Below are 14973 nucleotides of genomic sequence, written 5' to 3'. Positions count from 1 at the left end.
TTCCAGCCACGAATGCTGTTTCTAATATATGTTATGTTTTATTAGCTTCTCTTTATTGACCACTAATTGCTGTTTGGTACCACTGTAAGTGCAATTATCCCAAGTCCTCCTCCTGACTTTATAAAACGGTCCATAAAGTTTCTTTGGCAGCTATGTGGAAGTGGTTTGCCAGTGTCTTTCCTTTAAAGGTTTTCTTAGCCTATGCCAGGGGTAGGCAACCTCGGCTCTTTTATGACTCATGGACTTCAACTCCCAGAATTCCTGAGCCAGCTGGCTCAGGAATTCTGGGAGTTGAAGTCCATGAGTCATAAAAGAGCCGAGGTTGCCTACCCCTGGCCTATGCTATAGGCCTGCAACCCCAGAGCGCTTCCCATCCAATCAGGCCCAACCTTGCTTAGCTTTCTATTTCAAAACTCATATTGCTCTGATCATTATCAGTCCAGAGAGGTGATTAAGACCTGTGAAAAGAAGAAGCACAGACAGAAAAGCACTAGAATTTAACATGGGCTTGTTTCTTGCCTTTTTGATTTTAGGGTTATAATATAGCTTGCACGGTGAGGAGGAAGCATGTTGCATTTATAACTTGGAAATCAGTTCTATATGTACACAAGTGGTCCTTGCTTAGCGACTGCCTTACTTAGCGACTGTTTGCCGTGATGAAAGGCACGGAAGAAGTAATTTTGCAGCTGGTCCTCACATTTGTAATTTCACAGGTTCCTAAAACAAAGGACACGGTGGCTCAGTGGGTTAGGGAGCTGAGTTCGTCGATCAGAAGGTCGGCAGTTTGGCGGGTCGAATCCTGAGTGCCGCATAGCAGAGTGAGCGCCTGTTACTCGTCCCAGCTTCTGCCAACCTAGCAGCTCGAAAGCACGTAAAAATGCAAGTAGAAAAATAGGGACCACTCCGGTGGGAAGGTAACAGCGTTCCGTGCGCCTTTGGCGTCTAGTCATGCCGGCCACATGACCACGGAGACGTCCTCGGACAAACACTGGCTTTTCGGCTTTGAAACAGAGATGAGCACCGGCCCCTAGAGTTGGAAACGACTAGCATGCATGTGCGGGGGAACCTTTACCTTTTAAAACAAAGGAAGCTGAAGTAAGATAATAAAATCAGGAAGTTTCATTTGGTGACTGCTTAACTTAATAACCAAGTTGTCAGTCTGAATTGTATTTGCTAAATGAGGACTACCTATAACTTATTCTTGATTTAGGTCTACAAATGTTACCCTTTGGCATATGAAAATCATTGTATTGATTTTCCTTTAAATATCCTGTAAACCGCCCTGAGTCCTTCGGGAAAGGGCGGTATATAAATCTAAATAATAATAATAATAATAATAATAATAATAATAATAATAATAATAATAATAATAATAATAATAATAATAATAATAATAATAATAATAATAATAATAATATGAATTAAGTAAACTCCACTGAAATGGCATTTTCTGGATTTCCTTATAGCTCCTCTCCAACAGACAAGGATGCTGTATGTTCATCCCTCATATCAGTATAGAAAAATTAAAGCGATGCCCATTCCACCCAGGTAAATATGGCAAATCAGGGAATGACCTTAATCCGCAGAATGGACTAATTTCCTATACATCAGAGACTTCCCAAGTCACAACACAGATACTAGAGATACTATAAAATCTCTAGTTTGTACATAGACTGTCCCTGGCTAGTAAAGTTTGATGTACAGTTCAACCACTGATGATGATGATGATGATGTGTGTGTGCGTACACACACACACACATGTGCCCACCCCATTGCTGGCAATGGCAAAACCATCCTGATACGTTGTGCGATGTCATGTGACGTCGCGAGTTTGACATGTCTGTGCTAAACTAAGGTTTATTGTTAAGTGTTGAGTAAAGCAAACCTGCAGGGCAGATATATGGCTATATATAGAACTACACAACTGGATGCATTCTTCTGACATGATAGCAGTGTTCCAATATCTCAGGGGCTGCCACAAAGAAGACGGAGTCAAGCTATTCTCCAAAGTGCCCATAGGCAGGACAAGAAGCAGTGGATGGAAACTAGTCAAGGAGAGAAGCAACCTAGAACTAAGGAGAAATTTCCTGACAGTTAGAACAACTAACCAGTGGAACAACCTGCCTCCAGAAGTGGTGAATGATCCAACACTGGAAGTTTTTAAGAAGAGACTGGCCAGCCATTTGTCTGAAATGGTATCGGGCAGGGGTCAGCAACCTGAAACAATGAAAGAGCCACTTGGAACCGGTTCCCTCACAAAAGGAAAAACTGGGAGCTACAAAAAATGTGTGCACATGCGCGTACATGTGCGCATGCGCAGAACAGGGTTTGACTGAAGAGTGGAGACAAGGCGAGATATGCACCTACCCTGCATATTTGAATTGATTGGTTGAACTTTTTTAGTCCCATTTTTTTTTTTTGGACTGCACATGGCAGAGGACTGGGAGCCGCAGGAGATGGCTGAAAGAGCCGCATGCGGCTCCGGAGCCACGGGTTGCAGACCTGTGGTATAAGGTTTCCTGCCTGAGCAGGGGGTTGGACTAGATAACCTCCAAGGCCCCTTCCAACAACAACAACAACATCTTCTTCTTCATTATTATTATTATTATTATTATTATTATTATTATTATTATTATTATATTGTCTTATAGCTCTTTCATAGCTTTCTCCTGATACTACTGTCACCACAAGATAGTCCTATAGCCCTAAGTATGCCATTTCTCACTCCTTTCTCACCCTTCTCTTCATTAAACTACACATACCCAATTCCAGCAACCATTCCCTATATGTTTTAGCCTCCAGTCCCCCAATCATCTTTGTTGCTCTTCTCTGTACTCTTTCTAGAGTCTCAACATCTTTTTTACATCGTGGTGACCAAAACTGGATGCATTATTCCAGGTATGGCCTTACCAAAGCATTGTAAAGTGGTATTAGTACTTCACGTGATCTTGATTCTATCCCTCTGTTAATGCAGCCTAGCACTGTGTTGACTTTTTTGGCAGGTGCAGCACACTGCTGGCTCATATTTAAGGGATTGTCCACTAGGACTCTGAGATCTCTCTCACAGTTACTACTATTGAGCAAGGTACCACCTATACCAGGGGTAGGCAACCTCGGCTCTTTTATGACTCATGGACTTCAACTCCCAGAATTCTATGCATAGCTATGCATAGCTGGCTCAGGAATTCTGGGAGTTGAAGTCCATGAGTCATAAAAGAGCCGAGGTTGCCTACCCCTGACCTATACTATACCTCTGCATTTTATTTTTCCTGTCTAAATGTAGAACCTTACTTTTTTCACAATTGAATTTCATTTTGTAACTAATATAATCTAACCCTAACCCTAACTCTAACCCTAACCCTAACCCTAACCCTACCTTCTCATTGCAGACTCCAGATACTGTAATATGTCTCAACATTTAGAGAAAACTGGTTTTATTGCTTGGCTGACCATGTCTGGAAACCCTGAAAATCTGCAAGCTCCCCCTTTTTCAACCAAGGCACATACAGATGGTGATCCTTGAAGGTAATATTATTTTAATTCCAATTATTTAGATGCTTCTGTCACTTGAACTTTTCTAATTTCTATGGGTTTTTAAAATTCAATTTTACTTTCTTTTTAAAAAATTGAAAATTTTCTTCAGAAGCAAGTAATTAAAACTTGAGGACAAGAATCTCTGTAAAACAAAAGAAAATACTTTGGACAAATGACAACTTTAATAAAAAAAACTGCCAAAGATTTTTAAAAAGAAAAAAAAAAGGAAACCATTTATGTAACACAGCTTTTGTCTTGCCAATTTTTGCTCTTCTTTAGAAGAGATGCTTTTGAGGGCACGTTTGCCCATTTAACAATCTGCAGTTTCTTTACAAAGAATCAAACAATGTACCAGAAATTTTTTGACTTGTCTAACAAATGGAACCATTTATATATGTGGCTATCTCTGATGTATATGTCTTGTCTTATGGAATACAGAGCAGAATAGAAGAGATTAGAATATGCATAGGCAGTTGAATGGAATACTCGGTCCTAGCAGAAGTCAGTATGTTAACAAAAGTGGAGAAAGGTAGGGCTAAAGAAGAAAATTTAAATACTTTTCTGAACGTCTTAGAGCAGGGGTCCCCAACACCGGCCCGTGGATTGGTACTGGGCTGCGGCATGCCAGAAACTGGTCCGTGCAAACAAGCAAAGTCCCATCTGCGGGATGCAGGCAGTACATGAAACCACGCCCCCTCCGGTCCATGGAAAAACCACTCTCCATGGAACTGGTCCCTGGTGCCCAAAAGGTTGGGGACCTCTGTCTTAGAGGGTACTCCCTGTGTAGCAAATTGAGATCCCTCTGAATTTTGGAGAATTTACCCTCTGAAATCAATTATAGCACAGAATCTAAGTTTGCCAGAGACTCTCACCTACTTGTTCAGACATTGGGGTCCCAGCATAGAAAGATACCAGTTCCACTGATGTTCATTGTAACTTTTGTCACCTGTCTTTCCTTGTCTGGTTTCTTCTAAATTACTGTAATTTCCAGAATTCTCAGCCAATCTAAGAAGGCCGTGACATACTGTACCATCATCTAGTGCAGGGGTAGGCGACCTCGGCTCTTTTATGACTCAGGAATTCTGGGAGTTGAAGTCCATGAGTCATAAAAGAGCCGAGGTTGCCTACTCCTGATCTAGTGGATAAACGGTATACAAATGCTGCTAACCGAGGCACTTCAGCTCTTTACTTAGCATTTGCCACTTGGTGCTCACTGTATTTAGCCCTAACTCTCTAGAAGACTGTCAGAAAAAGATACTAAAAAGATCACACAATTAACTTGGAACACCCCATAAGCATCTTCATATATTCATTCCACATGAGCAAAATTGTTTGAAACTCCCCTACTCCTTTGAAAGCTAGGAGAAGACCTGCATTCTCACTGAATGCAATTGAGCATTTTCACTGAACTGTGATTGCATTTAACTTTTTCCTGTCAATTTTCTTTGCTGAAAATATTGTTTTGAAGATTCCTCTCGCAACTAGTATTTCCTTAAGGAAATGGTATGTTATACATCATCAGAAACAATGAATGAAAGTGAAGAAAGTTAGCATATTTTTTTTAAAAAAACGGAGGGATGGACAGACTTTGAAGACAATACTCAAAGATCTACTTCTATCAAGACAAGTCATTCAAGGGAAGGATTTTCAAACGTTTTCAGACCACAGAACTTATTAGTTGAAAAAACCCCTTAGAACCCCTGATCAAGAGACAAAGTGATGGGTTTTCAAGAGCATAACATCCTACCTCTCCCAGGAGAACTGAATGTTAGCTCTCCTTAGAAAAATTGCTACACACTCCCTGCAATTAATCCCTCCCTCTCTTTCTCTCTCTCTCTCTCTCTCAATACCATCAAGTTCCATAAGACACTGTTTTATGAAAGCTGGGAAAATATTATAACCCCCCCCCCCTTAATAGCCACTAAAAGTACATTCCGTAGAAATAATTTTCCTGGAGCAGCTCACGTTACTGATACAATTGCCAGTTGCTGAAATGACTCTGAATTCCTTGAAAACTCTGGGAGCCAAGGATGGAAATCAATTTGAACCTGTTGCTGTATTGTACAAGAGTCAGCTGTCATATTTTTAATTCCTGCCAGATGGATTTTTGATGTTTCTCAGAGCCAAGAATGGTTCCTTTTTGTAGAATTCTTTCTATCCAATCAAAAAAAAACACACAAAAAAACAAAGCAGAGACAGAGAAACATTTAAGTTCTTAAGTGGCTTAATGATGATTTGGAAATGGGTAGTAAATTGATGATGGCAAAGAGAAAGCTTCTGGTATAGAGATATGTCATGGCTTTGATTAAAACAAAAGCAAATTGAAAACTTTTCTATCCTTATAAGTATAGTATAAAAATAAACACCCATTGGATGGGGTGTAGTTTGCACTAAAAGATGTCAGTTTTCATCAACAGCAAAGGAAGTTCAGAATATCTCCCATTCATTAAAATAATGCCCAGGGAAGTGAAGGGGCACTCTGAGTGATCTACTACCAGGTTCTCCCCACAAATGATAGAAACCCCCCCACACATGCTTTTATGTCAGTACATACACTAACCCTCCTCTCACAGCAAACACACAAAAGACATGGAGTCATAGGCGCAAGTCCCACTGATAATCACACAATTAACTTGGAACACCTCATAAGCATCTTCATACATGCATACCACATGGGGAAAGTTGTTTGAAAGCTAACGTGAGGCAAAAATCAGCTCCAAAGAATATGATAATTGCTGCACATACTTTCAAGGCAACTAAAAAAAATTAAGAGATACTTTTCTTAAAGTCTTAAAATAATTCATGTTAAAACAGCATTTGTGTTATGATAGCAACAGCAGATTCCTAGTCTGTTCAATTAAAACAAGCAGGCAACTTCCTTAAATAACTTTTTTGGTCACTTTCCTTCCATATTATTATTCAGAATCTCTAAAACAGATTTCTTGATTTGCGTGTCTGTCCCCCTTAAAAATAGTAAAGATCCCCTCAACTCAAGATTGACTTTTGATGGTGTAAGTTTTCTTGGTATTGCCATTTGATATTGCCTTCTTTTGAAAAAAATATTCAATGTGCTAATCTCACCTAAGGATTTCCAGGCAGTTTCTATACAACTTCTAACCCAGTTTAGCTTCTGAGCTCACACTAAGTTGGCTATGGATAGCACTTCCTGAGGTCTGTCCTCTGTTCCATTATCTCAGTATTTGTCCTCTATCTACGTTGACCCTCATACTATGAGTTCACCAAATATAGATACTAGACTCATTATTTAAATTCCTTTTACGTCAGTACCCCATAAGCCCTCAGGTTTTAGAGTGGCACATCACATGGATATAAATACCTCTTCCACTGAAGATTAAGAAAGCTTCCTAGGTTGTATTCATAGAAATGCATCTACTGATTCTAAATAGCCAACAATCACATCAGCGACATGGAAGAGAAGGTCATTTTCCACCTGAGCTTTAGATAAGATCTAAACCTTCTAAAGAGTATGCAGCAGAAGCACTGTCTAGATTTTCCCTCCTTAGTAGTGGATGAAAGTTCTCCTGCATTCTTTGGAAAATCTTGTTCCAGGAAGGAGTATGAGACTTTGCCTATTTTTAGAGGGCTGGTAAGCTAAGTGGAGAAACATCTAAAACACTTCCACTTTAAATAAACTGCCAAACTGTCATCATTCCTAAGCCAATGGGGAAACTCAAGAGTTTTACAGTAAGGGTGGAAAAGAAACTGGGGACTGATTGAATCTGTCTTTCTTGAATACATGGGTAAACTGAAACATAATCATCTTTTGATATCATGCCTTAAAATATGTATTAGGGAAGGGTATACTGTACAAACACTAAAGGCATTAATTAAAGTAACATACAAAAATGCTTATTAAAATAACTTAAAAGTATATTGCAGTTCTATAAGTAGAATTGCATGCAATAACATGCATATTGGAAATAACCTAAAAATATGTAAGGATTTGTCTCCAAATAAACTGCCTAATAGTGTGTAAATGTAAAAGAATTTAATTTAAATTTAAAAATGGCAAAACCCCCCACAAATCTAATGAATGTGTCTGTGTATGTAGAGAGAGAGAACTTAAATCAAAAGGATAAATATAGAATACAGGTAGTTCTTGACTTACAACCATTTGTTCAGCGACCATTTGAAATTATAATAGCGCTGCATAAAGGGAATTACAACATTTACCTTAAAGTCACAGCTACTGCACTGCCCCTCTGGTTGCATAAACAACATTCAGGTGTTTGATATGGGACCAGTGGAGCAGATACCTGTGCAAAAGGTGCCTCAGGGGGTGGAGGAGGCCCTGGGAAACCCAAGGCAGCTCATGTGTAAGCTAGGGAAGTGCTGCAGTACAGTCTGCACCAGCCTCCCAACCCCAAGGCACCCTGTGCTCTGCTTAATGACTGCAATGGAGAAAGCCGGGATGGTGGTCATTAAATGAGGCGATCACATGGGCACCTTGCTTAATGATCACTATAACTTACAACCATAATTCTGAGCTTAATTGTTGTCATAACTCAAGGACTACCTGTAGTGAAATTTACATGGGAATCTAATGAGACTGACACAATAATTTGAATTGAGATAATAAGAGTTCTAGTGTATATAGAGCTAGACTACTATTTGAAAAATACTAGGATAGCCTATAGTCATGAATAAATTTTTATCTTCCTGACTCATTATCTATCCACTGCAACAGAATAAACGTAATAGGGCAGGGTGGAAGATGAACATCTGAAAGGTGATACAGGGATGGCATTCCATCTGGATGTAACTCATCTCCAGTAAACAAGAATATAAACAACTTTGAAAAACAAAAGTGTGGTTCTCCTGTAGAAAATTTTATGTTTGGATTATTAAAATTGGGAGGGGCTGTTACATGCATGGAGGCTCCTTCAGGTATAACATTTTGCCTAAACGTAAAATGAACAAACGTTAGCAACTTTAAGAGCTCGGCTTCCTAGCATGCTGGCTAGGGAAATCTGGGAATTGCAGTCCATCTTAAAAGTTGCCCAGGTTGAGAAACGCTATCTTTACTCTTCTCCCCTACATGATTACATTTGGTTTGGTAATCCAATATTAAAGAGCCAACAGTCAAAGCGTAATAGGCATTACTGGGTAATCATTTTTAGACAGATCGGTAGCTTTTTTACACCACATGGGTGCTCTTTGTTCAGTGGGGCTCAGCTCAGATCTTTAGATGGGCTATTTTCTTTCCATTTTAACTTTGAGCTCAAGACAGGAGATACAGGTGACATAACCATGAACCTCAGAAGATCACCAGAGTACGCAGGGCCTCGTTTCTGGGGTTATAAGAAACTGACGTGAGTTTTAAGGAGTGAAAGGTGTGTTATCACCTTTGCAGAATTATGATCTCAATTCGGGGAAACCCCAAGGATTCAGAATTTGAAGATTTTAAAGTACGAAGTGAATGTCTCGGCGCCTACAAAGCTTCAGATAGCAATTCTGCCCCTTAAAATATATTTCCATTCCACCCCAAACATCAATTCCCAAATGTTGGCTTTGTCCACTGCTCTACTAAAGGGGTATTGAGAGCTGAATGTAACCCACAGGCTTTTGCTAGAGGGAGTTAATAGGAAAAAAAATCTAAACAGATAAAAACAAACAAAATCATTTCATAAACCTGAACATTCCTATATCTGCTAATCTGGTTTAAGCATACTGAATTTAACAGGATCCACTCTTGGACAATATTACAACTAAGGCAATGCTGACACACCGTGCGGGAGTTCTTACTGAACTTTGCACCAAAAGACATACACTTCGAAGGTAATTTAAAAAGCGACATCTGGGACAGAACTGCTTTACCGAAAAACCATCCCATTAGAAAACAAGTCTTCATGTCTTGGCCAGATAACAACACCTTTATTCCAGCTACTGAGTTTCTGTTTATTTTTTTCCAGGATGCTCATGGGAATAATTATTGAAAACATGTACCTCAAGGAGAATTGTTGGAAAAGAAGCCAAGGGGAGGAACAACTAACAACATTATTTGCTTCTTTAAATGTACAGCTGTGTTGATTCCACACTTGTCACCTGGCAACATACTTGTTGGTCCTGAATATTACTGCAGCTTTCACCAGAATTGCTCACTGATAGGTTGAATGCACAATGCCCACTACTGTACTCCGTAAAAATTGATGCTGGGAAAGTGCAGAACAGTTTAAACAATCTGGTTGAAAATGTCAAGGAAATGAAAACTTACCATCCTCAATTACGATTTTGATGAGACGGATTGAACCGTTCCGAGCCTTTGCAAAAAAGTCCTTTAATTCCGTAGTGGCTAAAAGAATCAGAAACATGCTGATCAGAATCTGAATCCCAGTTATTCCCCCCCCAAAAAAAGAAAAGAAAAGAAAACTCAGAGAAACCCGAAAGTAAAAGACTAGTAACAATGAAAAAAGGAGCAGATTTTCCTAGTTCTGATCAAGGCTGTCTGGGGAAGTATGCATTTCACTTTCACAGAAGTTCCAGAGTTAAATGCCAGCTGGAAGCACATGTGATCCAGAGAACTTGATACTTGGCTGGGGCAAACATAATATCCCAAATTTAGCAGTCCGTTGGCTTCCAAAAGCAAGGTGGGCTCAAGTGACAGTTTATTAAATGTACAGCATATCCTGCTGTGCAGACCAGACAGGCTGAGAGGATGGCCGAAAAATGGGATGAAGATGGGTAGGAAAAACCCTTCTGATCTTACTCCTGTGACAGATATATTTTGCTGTAGATGTCCCACGCAGAAGCCTTTGACATCCCCCCACCCCAGGCTGGGCAGGTTGATGAGGAAAAACATTTACATAGGAATCAGAACTGGAGCTGCCTGCATTTGTCCTCTGCCTTTCTGATGTGATCCTTCAAGGATAGTTTTTATGACCCTGAAAGTATGGTAGCTGGTAAGGTTTCCATTGCTACCAAATTTAAACAACAACAAAGCATCCATATCCACAAAACCAATAACCAGTTACGGTGCAGTTACTGAAGAAAGCAGATAGCATGCATTACTCTTCATACAAAAAAAAATGGATTTGATTACTTTGGTTGGAGATGATGTAATTCTCCCAAATGTTCTTAATACATTTCACCAAAGATTGGCATGCCCAGAGGAGAACTTGACACACATTGATCTCATTTCATTGAGAGCACAAATGCCATAATAGGAAAAGTACAATGTCACCAGTATCATTGGTTTCACTGTGTAATTAAAATAACTGCAGTACTAAATACACATCTGTCAGAAATTATTTTCGTCTTTCCATTATCCTTTTATATAATCCTTCTTTCCAAAATACGACACTACTATGCAAAAAACCTTTATTTAAAACATCTGTTATCCTATCCACACACACACACACACACACACACACACACACACACACGGGAAATAGGATCACAAACTGTAATTGGAAGGGTTAAATAATAAACTTCCCATAGACACATTTCAGAGATGTATAAAATTAATGACCATTTGTAAGAAAGTCGTGGTTGATGTACAAAATTTAACAATTATATGAATCTATAAGCTTTCCAAAATGAATCTCTCGTCAGTATATGTGTTACATGTCGACCTTCGCTCCTTCCGATGCGATCTGAAGACACATTTATTTGAACAAGCCGGCTTGGCCTGATGGGGGATGGGTTGGGTTTTTATTGTCATTTTTAATATATGTATTTACTGTTTTTAGCTTGGGCATATGTTTAATTCTTTTTAACTTTTGTATTTTTGTATTTTTATATGTCTGCCCTGTTCACCGCCCTGAGTCCTTCGGAAGAAGGGCGGTATATAAATAAAATTATTATTATTATTATTATTACAATCTGGCATGTTTAATCAGTTTTAATAACAGAGACCCCTTGCAGGAAAAACCTAAGGCGCAATGCCATTTGCAAAGTGGAAAGTAAATGCCCCAGTGAACACCCAGTTTCTCTGCTTTAGAAAAGGAAGCTCTTACAGTGTCGCTTGTTAGCAAACAGCTGCTCTGAAGGGTTGCTGGGGCAATCACTAAGCACATCTCAGGATCAACCAACACCAAAGCAGTATTTGTTCCACTGCATTCCCTACTGACATCAAAGAGGACATCAAACGCAGCTCTGCTATAAGGAAAATTATTTCATCTCAAGACTCGTTCTTTACGATGTTTCCATATAACCAGGAAACTGCAAACACAGCCATCCAAAGATGTCTGTTATCAGTCTGGCTTTCAGCAGGCACACAAACACACATTTATATTGCAAAAACCTGATGAGAAGTGAGTTCTGAACCACAGAACAGGGAGGAAAAGGCTGGAGAGACCTCAGAACCATCACATTCACCTAGCTCATGGGTAGGCAACCTCGGCTCTTTTATGACTCATGGACTTCAACTCCCAGAATTCCTGAGTCAGCTATGCTGACTCAGGAATTCTGGGAGTTGAAGTCCATGAGTCATAAAAGAACCGAGGTTGCCTACCCCTGAGCTAGCTTCATGAAGCCCAAAAGTACCTCAGGTATTTGCTCTTTGAATTTACCAGTAGTTTTTCAAGTCCTGATCTATCAAGTGATGAGGTACGCTATTTAATAAATGTCAACACATTTGTATTGTTAATGAAAGCCAATATTCCCAAGATGACAATCTCTAGATTGGTGCATTTCTGTGTAAATCCTATAGGAAGATGTAGCTCTCTGAAGAAGGCTCTAATGTTGGGAAAGACAGAAGGAAAGAGGACGATCAGCAGCAAGATAGGTGAAGGTAGTTTCAGTGGTGATGAATGCACTGTTGGAAGACCTGAAAGTCCAGGTTAGGGACAGATTGTCATGGGGAAAATCTATCTATGTCAGGGGTGTCAAACTCAATTTCATTGAGGGCCGCATCAGCATTGCAGTTGCCCTCAGGGGGCCGGGTGGGTATGGCCAGGGTGGGCGTGGCCTACTGGGTGGGTGTGGCTAGAGTGCGTATGGCCTACTGGGTGGGCGTGGCCAGCTCTACATCATTGGCATCAAGGGTGCCTATGGGGGGCCTGGGCAGGAGTGGGACAGATCTGAGGGTCTCTGGGCCAGGGCCAAGGCAGTGGGTGCCGTTCCCTCACTGTTTCCAGGATGGCTTCGTGGGCCACATGAAACCACTTCGTGGGCCGGATCCGGCCCCCGGGCCTTGTGTTTGACATGTCTGATCTATGTGGTTGCTAGGAGTAAAACATATTATTTGATGGCACAAAACCAGTCAAAGGAAATTCAAGGCAAATGAGGAATTCAAAAGACAGCTAGTAAAAAAAAATGGATACCACGGTGTCGACTTTAGGGCCAACTGCAGATTTAGTAGAACATTTTTCTCCCCACTTCAAGCCCTCACTTGTGCTGTGTTCCATTCCTTCCCCCTATATCAGGGGTAGGCAACCTTGGCTCTTTTATGACTCATGGACTTCAACTCCCAGAATTCCTGAGCCAGCCAAGGCTGGCTCAGGAATTCTGGGAGTTGAAGTCCATGAGTCATAAAAGAGCCGAGGTTGCCTACCCCTGCCCTATATGCTTTCTGGTCCTGCATGGAAGTCAAGGGTGAGGAAGAGAATTAGTAGTTTTTCTAGTTTGTTTTCCTAATCCCTCTTTGCCTGAAGGGAGATTTTATTTATGCATTCCTTCTTACACAACTTCATAACACAACCAACAACATTTTAAGACAATAAAACATATAAGTAAGCCACCCTCCTTCCATTAGGCATTAGGATGAGGGCAATCAAGGACACTTCCTCACTGCTTCTGGTCTCAAATGAAAGAAACACAGTCCTGAGGCCAGCTGGGCATGATAAGACACTTTGGGGGAAAGTAGAGAGTTTAGGACAAGGGTCTTCAAACTTGGTCCTTTTATGACTTGTGGACTTCAACTCCCAGAATTCCTCAGCCAGGGACGTACGAAGTATGAAGACTCCTGGTGTAGGACAAGCATTAAGAAGCAGCTACATAACGCATTAAAGGCCCTCTAAGTAGATCCCTGTCAAACAGCAACTACAGAAGTTAAACCGATGGCTTGCTCAGCCTAGAATTTTTCCAGCAAAACAACCCAAATAAGGAGAGAACTCATGTATCCCATCCTCTTTTACATCCTGCAATTGCTGGAGCAATCTAAACTCTTTTCTTCTTGTTTGAAAATTCAGTATACAAAGACCACAGTTCCTTTAACTTTTTTTTGTTGTTGACACTGTACAAACAGCAGTGACAAAAGGAGTGCCACATTCTTGGTCCACATTCTTCCAAAATGAGAAAGAAAATCCAAGAGTTGTGCAGACGTGTGGAATGAAGGCTACGAAACATCTAGCTCAGAAAATCTTTCGGTATGAGTGAGTGAGTGGGTAAAAGGCTAAGCAGAATCACTGATTACTTGGTTAAATAAACCACACATGTTGAGTTCACCAAGTGTGCTATGCCAAAACCAAGCTTAGTATAAAGGCAAGCAATCTCTGGCACTCCCTTTAGTCATTGCTGTTTGTATGATGTTAAATGTTAAAACTACCATTTCCCAGTATCCCTCATCACAGGCCATGCTTCCAAGGGATGCTGGGCTTTGTAGCTCAGCAATGTCAGGATTACCACAGCTACTCTTACTTTTGCACAATACTTATACAAGCCTTTAGTGAATGAACTCTGATGTTTTAGTAAAAATTTCCAGCCATGATATTTCTATCAGAAAAAGAGTGCAGCATGGAACTAGCAGTTCCTCACAGATCAGGAAACCAATTTATCTGCAGAGCTGCAAGCTACGGCTTCTTCCTTCCTCTCTAAACGCAGCAGCAGCGTCCTAAAGCTGTTTTCACATATCAATCAAATGAGGTTCTTTAGAAGTATTAAAAGGTTCATTGTTGCTATATGACTGCATTGCATTTTGAAAGAAATTCTGAAGAAATATCTATTTATACCAGAGGTCCCCAACCTTTTGGGCACCAGGGACCGGTTCCGTGGAGAGAAGTTTTTCTGCAGACCAGAGAGTATGGTTTTGTGTGCTGCCTGCATCCCGCAGATGGGGCTTTGCTTGTTTGTGTGGCCCGGTTGCTGGCATGCTGCAGCCTGGTACTGGTCCACGGACTGGGGGTTGGGGACCCCTGATTTATACTATCACTGTATATGCTGAGGATTGACAATTCTGGCACTAATACAAATGAATGTGAAACGATTATTTTGTGGCACTGTGTAAAAACACAGCATTTCCTCTCTGAAATGAGAAAGAGACAGAAAGGTTCAGAAGTTCTTGCTTTTTTGCTTAGTCAAAGTCAAGGAAATCAGTATTGCTCATATATATATATATATATATATATATATATATATATATATATATATATATATATGTATGTATGTATGTATGTATGTATGTATGTATGTATATGTATGTATGTATGTATGTATGTATGTATGTATATATATATATGTATGTATATATATATATATATG

The 14973-nt window shown here is 40.2% G+C and overlaps 1 protein-coding gene across 1 annotated transcript in view; it reads right to left on the bottom strand.

Annotated features, from left to right (window-relative positions):
- Window positions 1-14973, bottom strand: part of TWF2 (twinfilin actin binding protein 2) — a 63697-nt gene that overhangs the window by 34156 nt on the left and 14568 nt on the right. The window contains exon 2 of the mRNA XM_081320008.1: window positions 9770-9847. Coding sequence (XP_081176134.1) covers window positions 9770-9847 — 78 coding nt within the window. The remainder of the gene's footprint in view (window positions 1-9769; window positions 9848-14973) is intronic.

This window comes from Vipera berus (assembly GCF_964194415.1).
Source record: "Vipera berus genome assembly, chromosome: 2".
Classification (NCBI taxonomy): domain Eukaryota; kingdom Metazoa; phylum Chordata; class Lepidosauria; order Squamata; family Viperidae; genus Vipera; species Vipera berus.
Note: the sequence above shows the minus strand (reverse complement) of the source record. Positions and strands in the feature narration are given on the sequence as shown.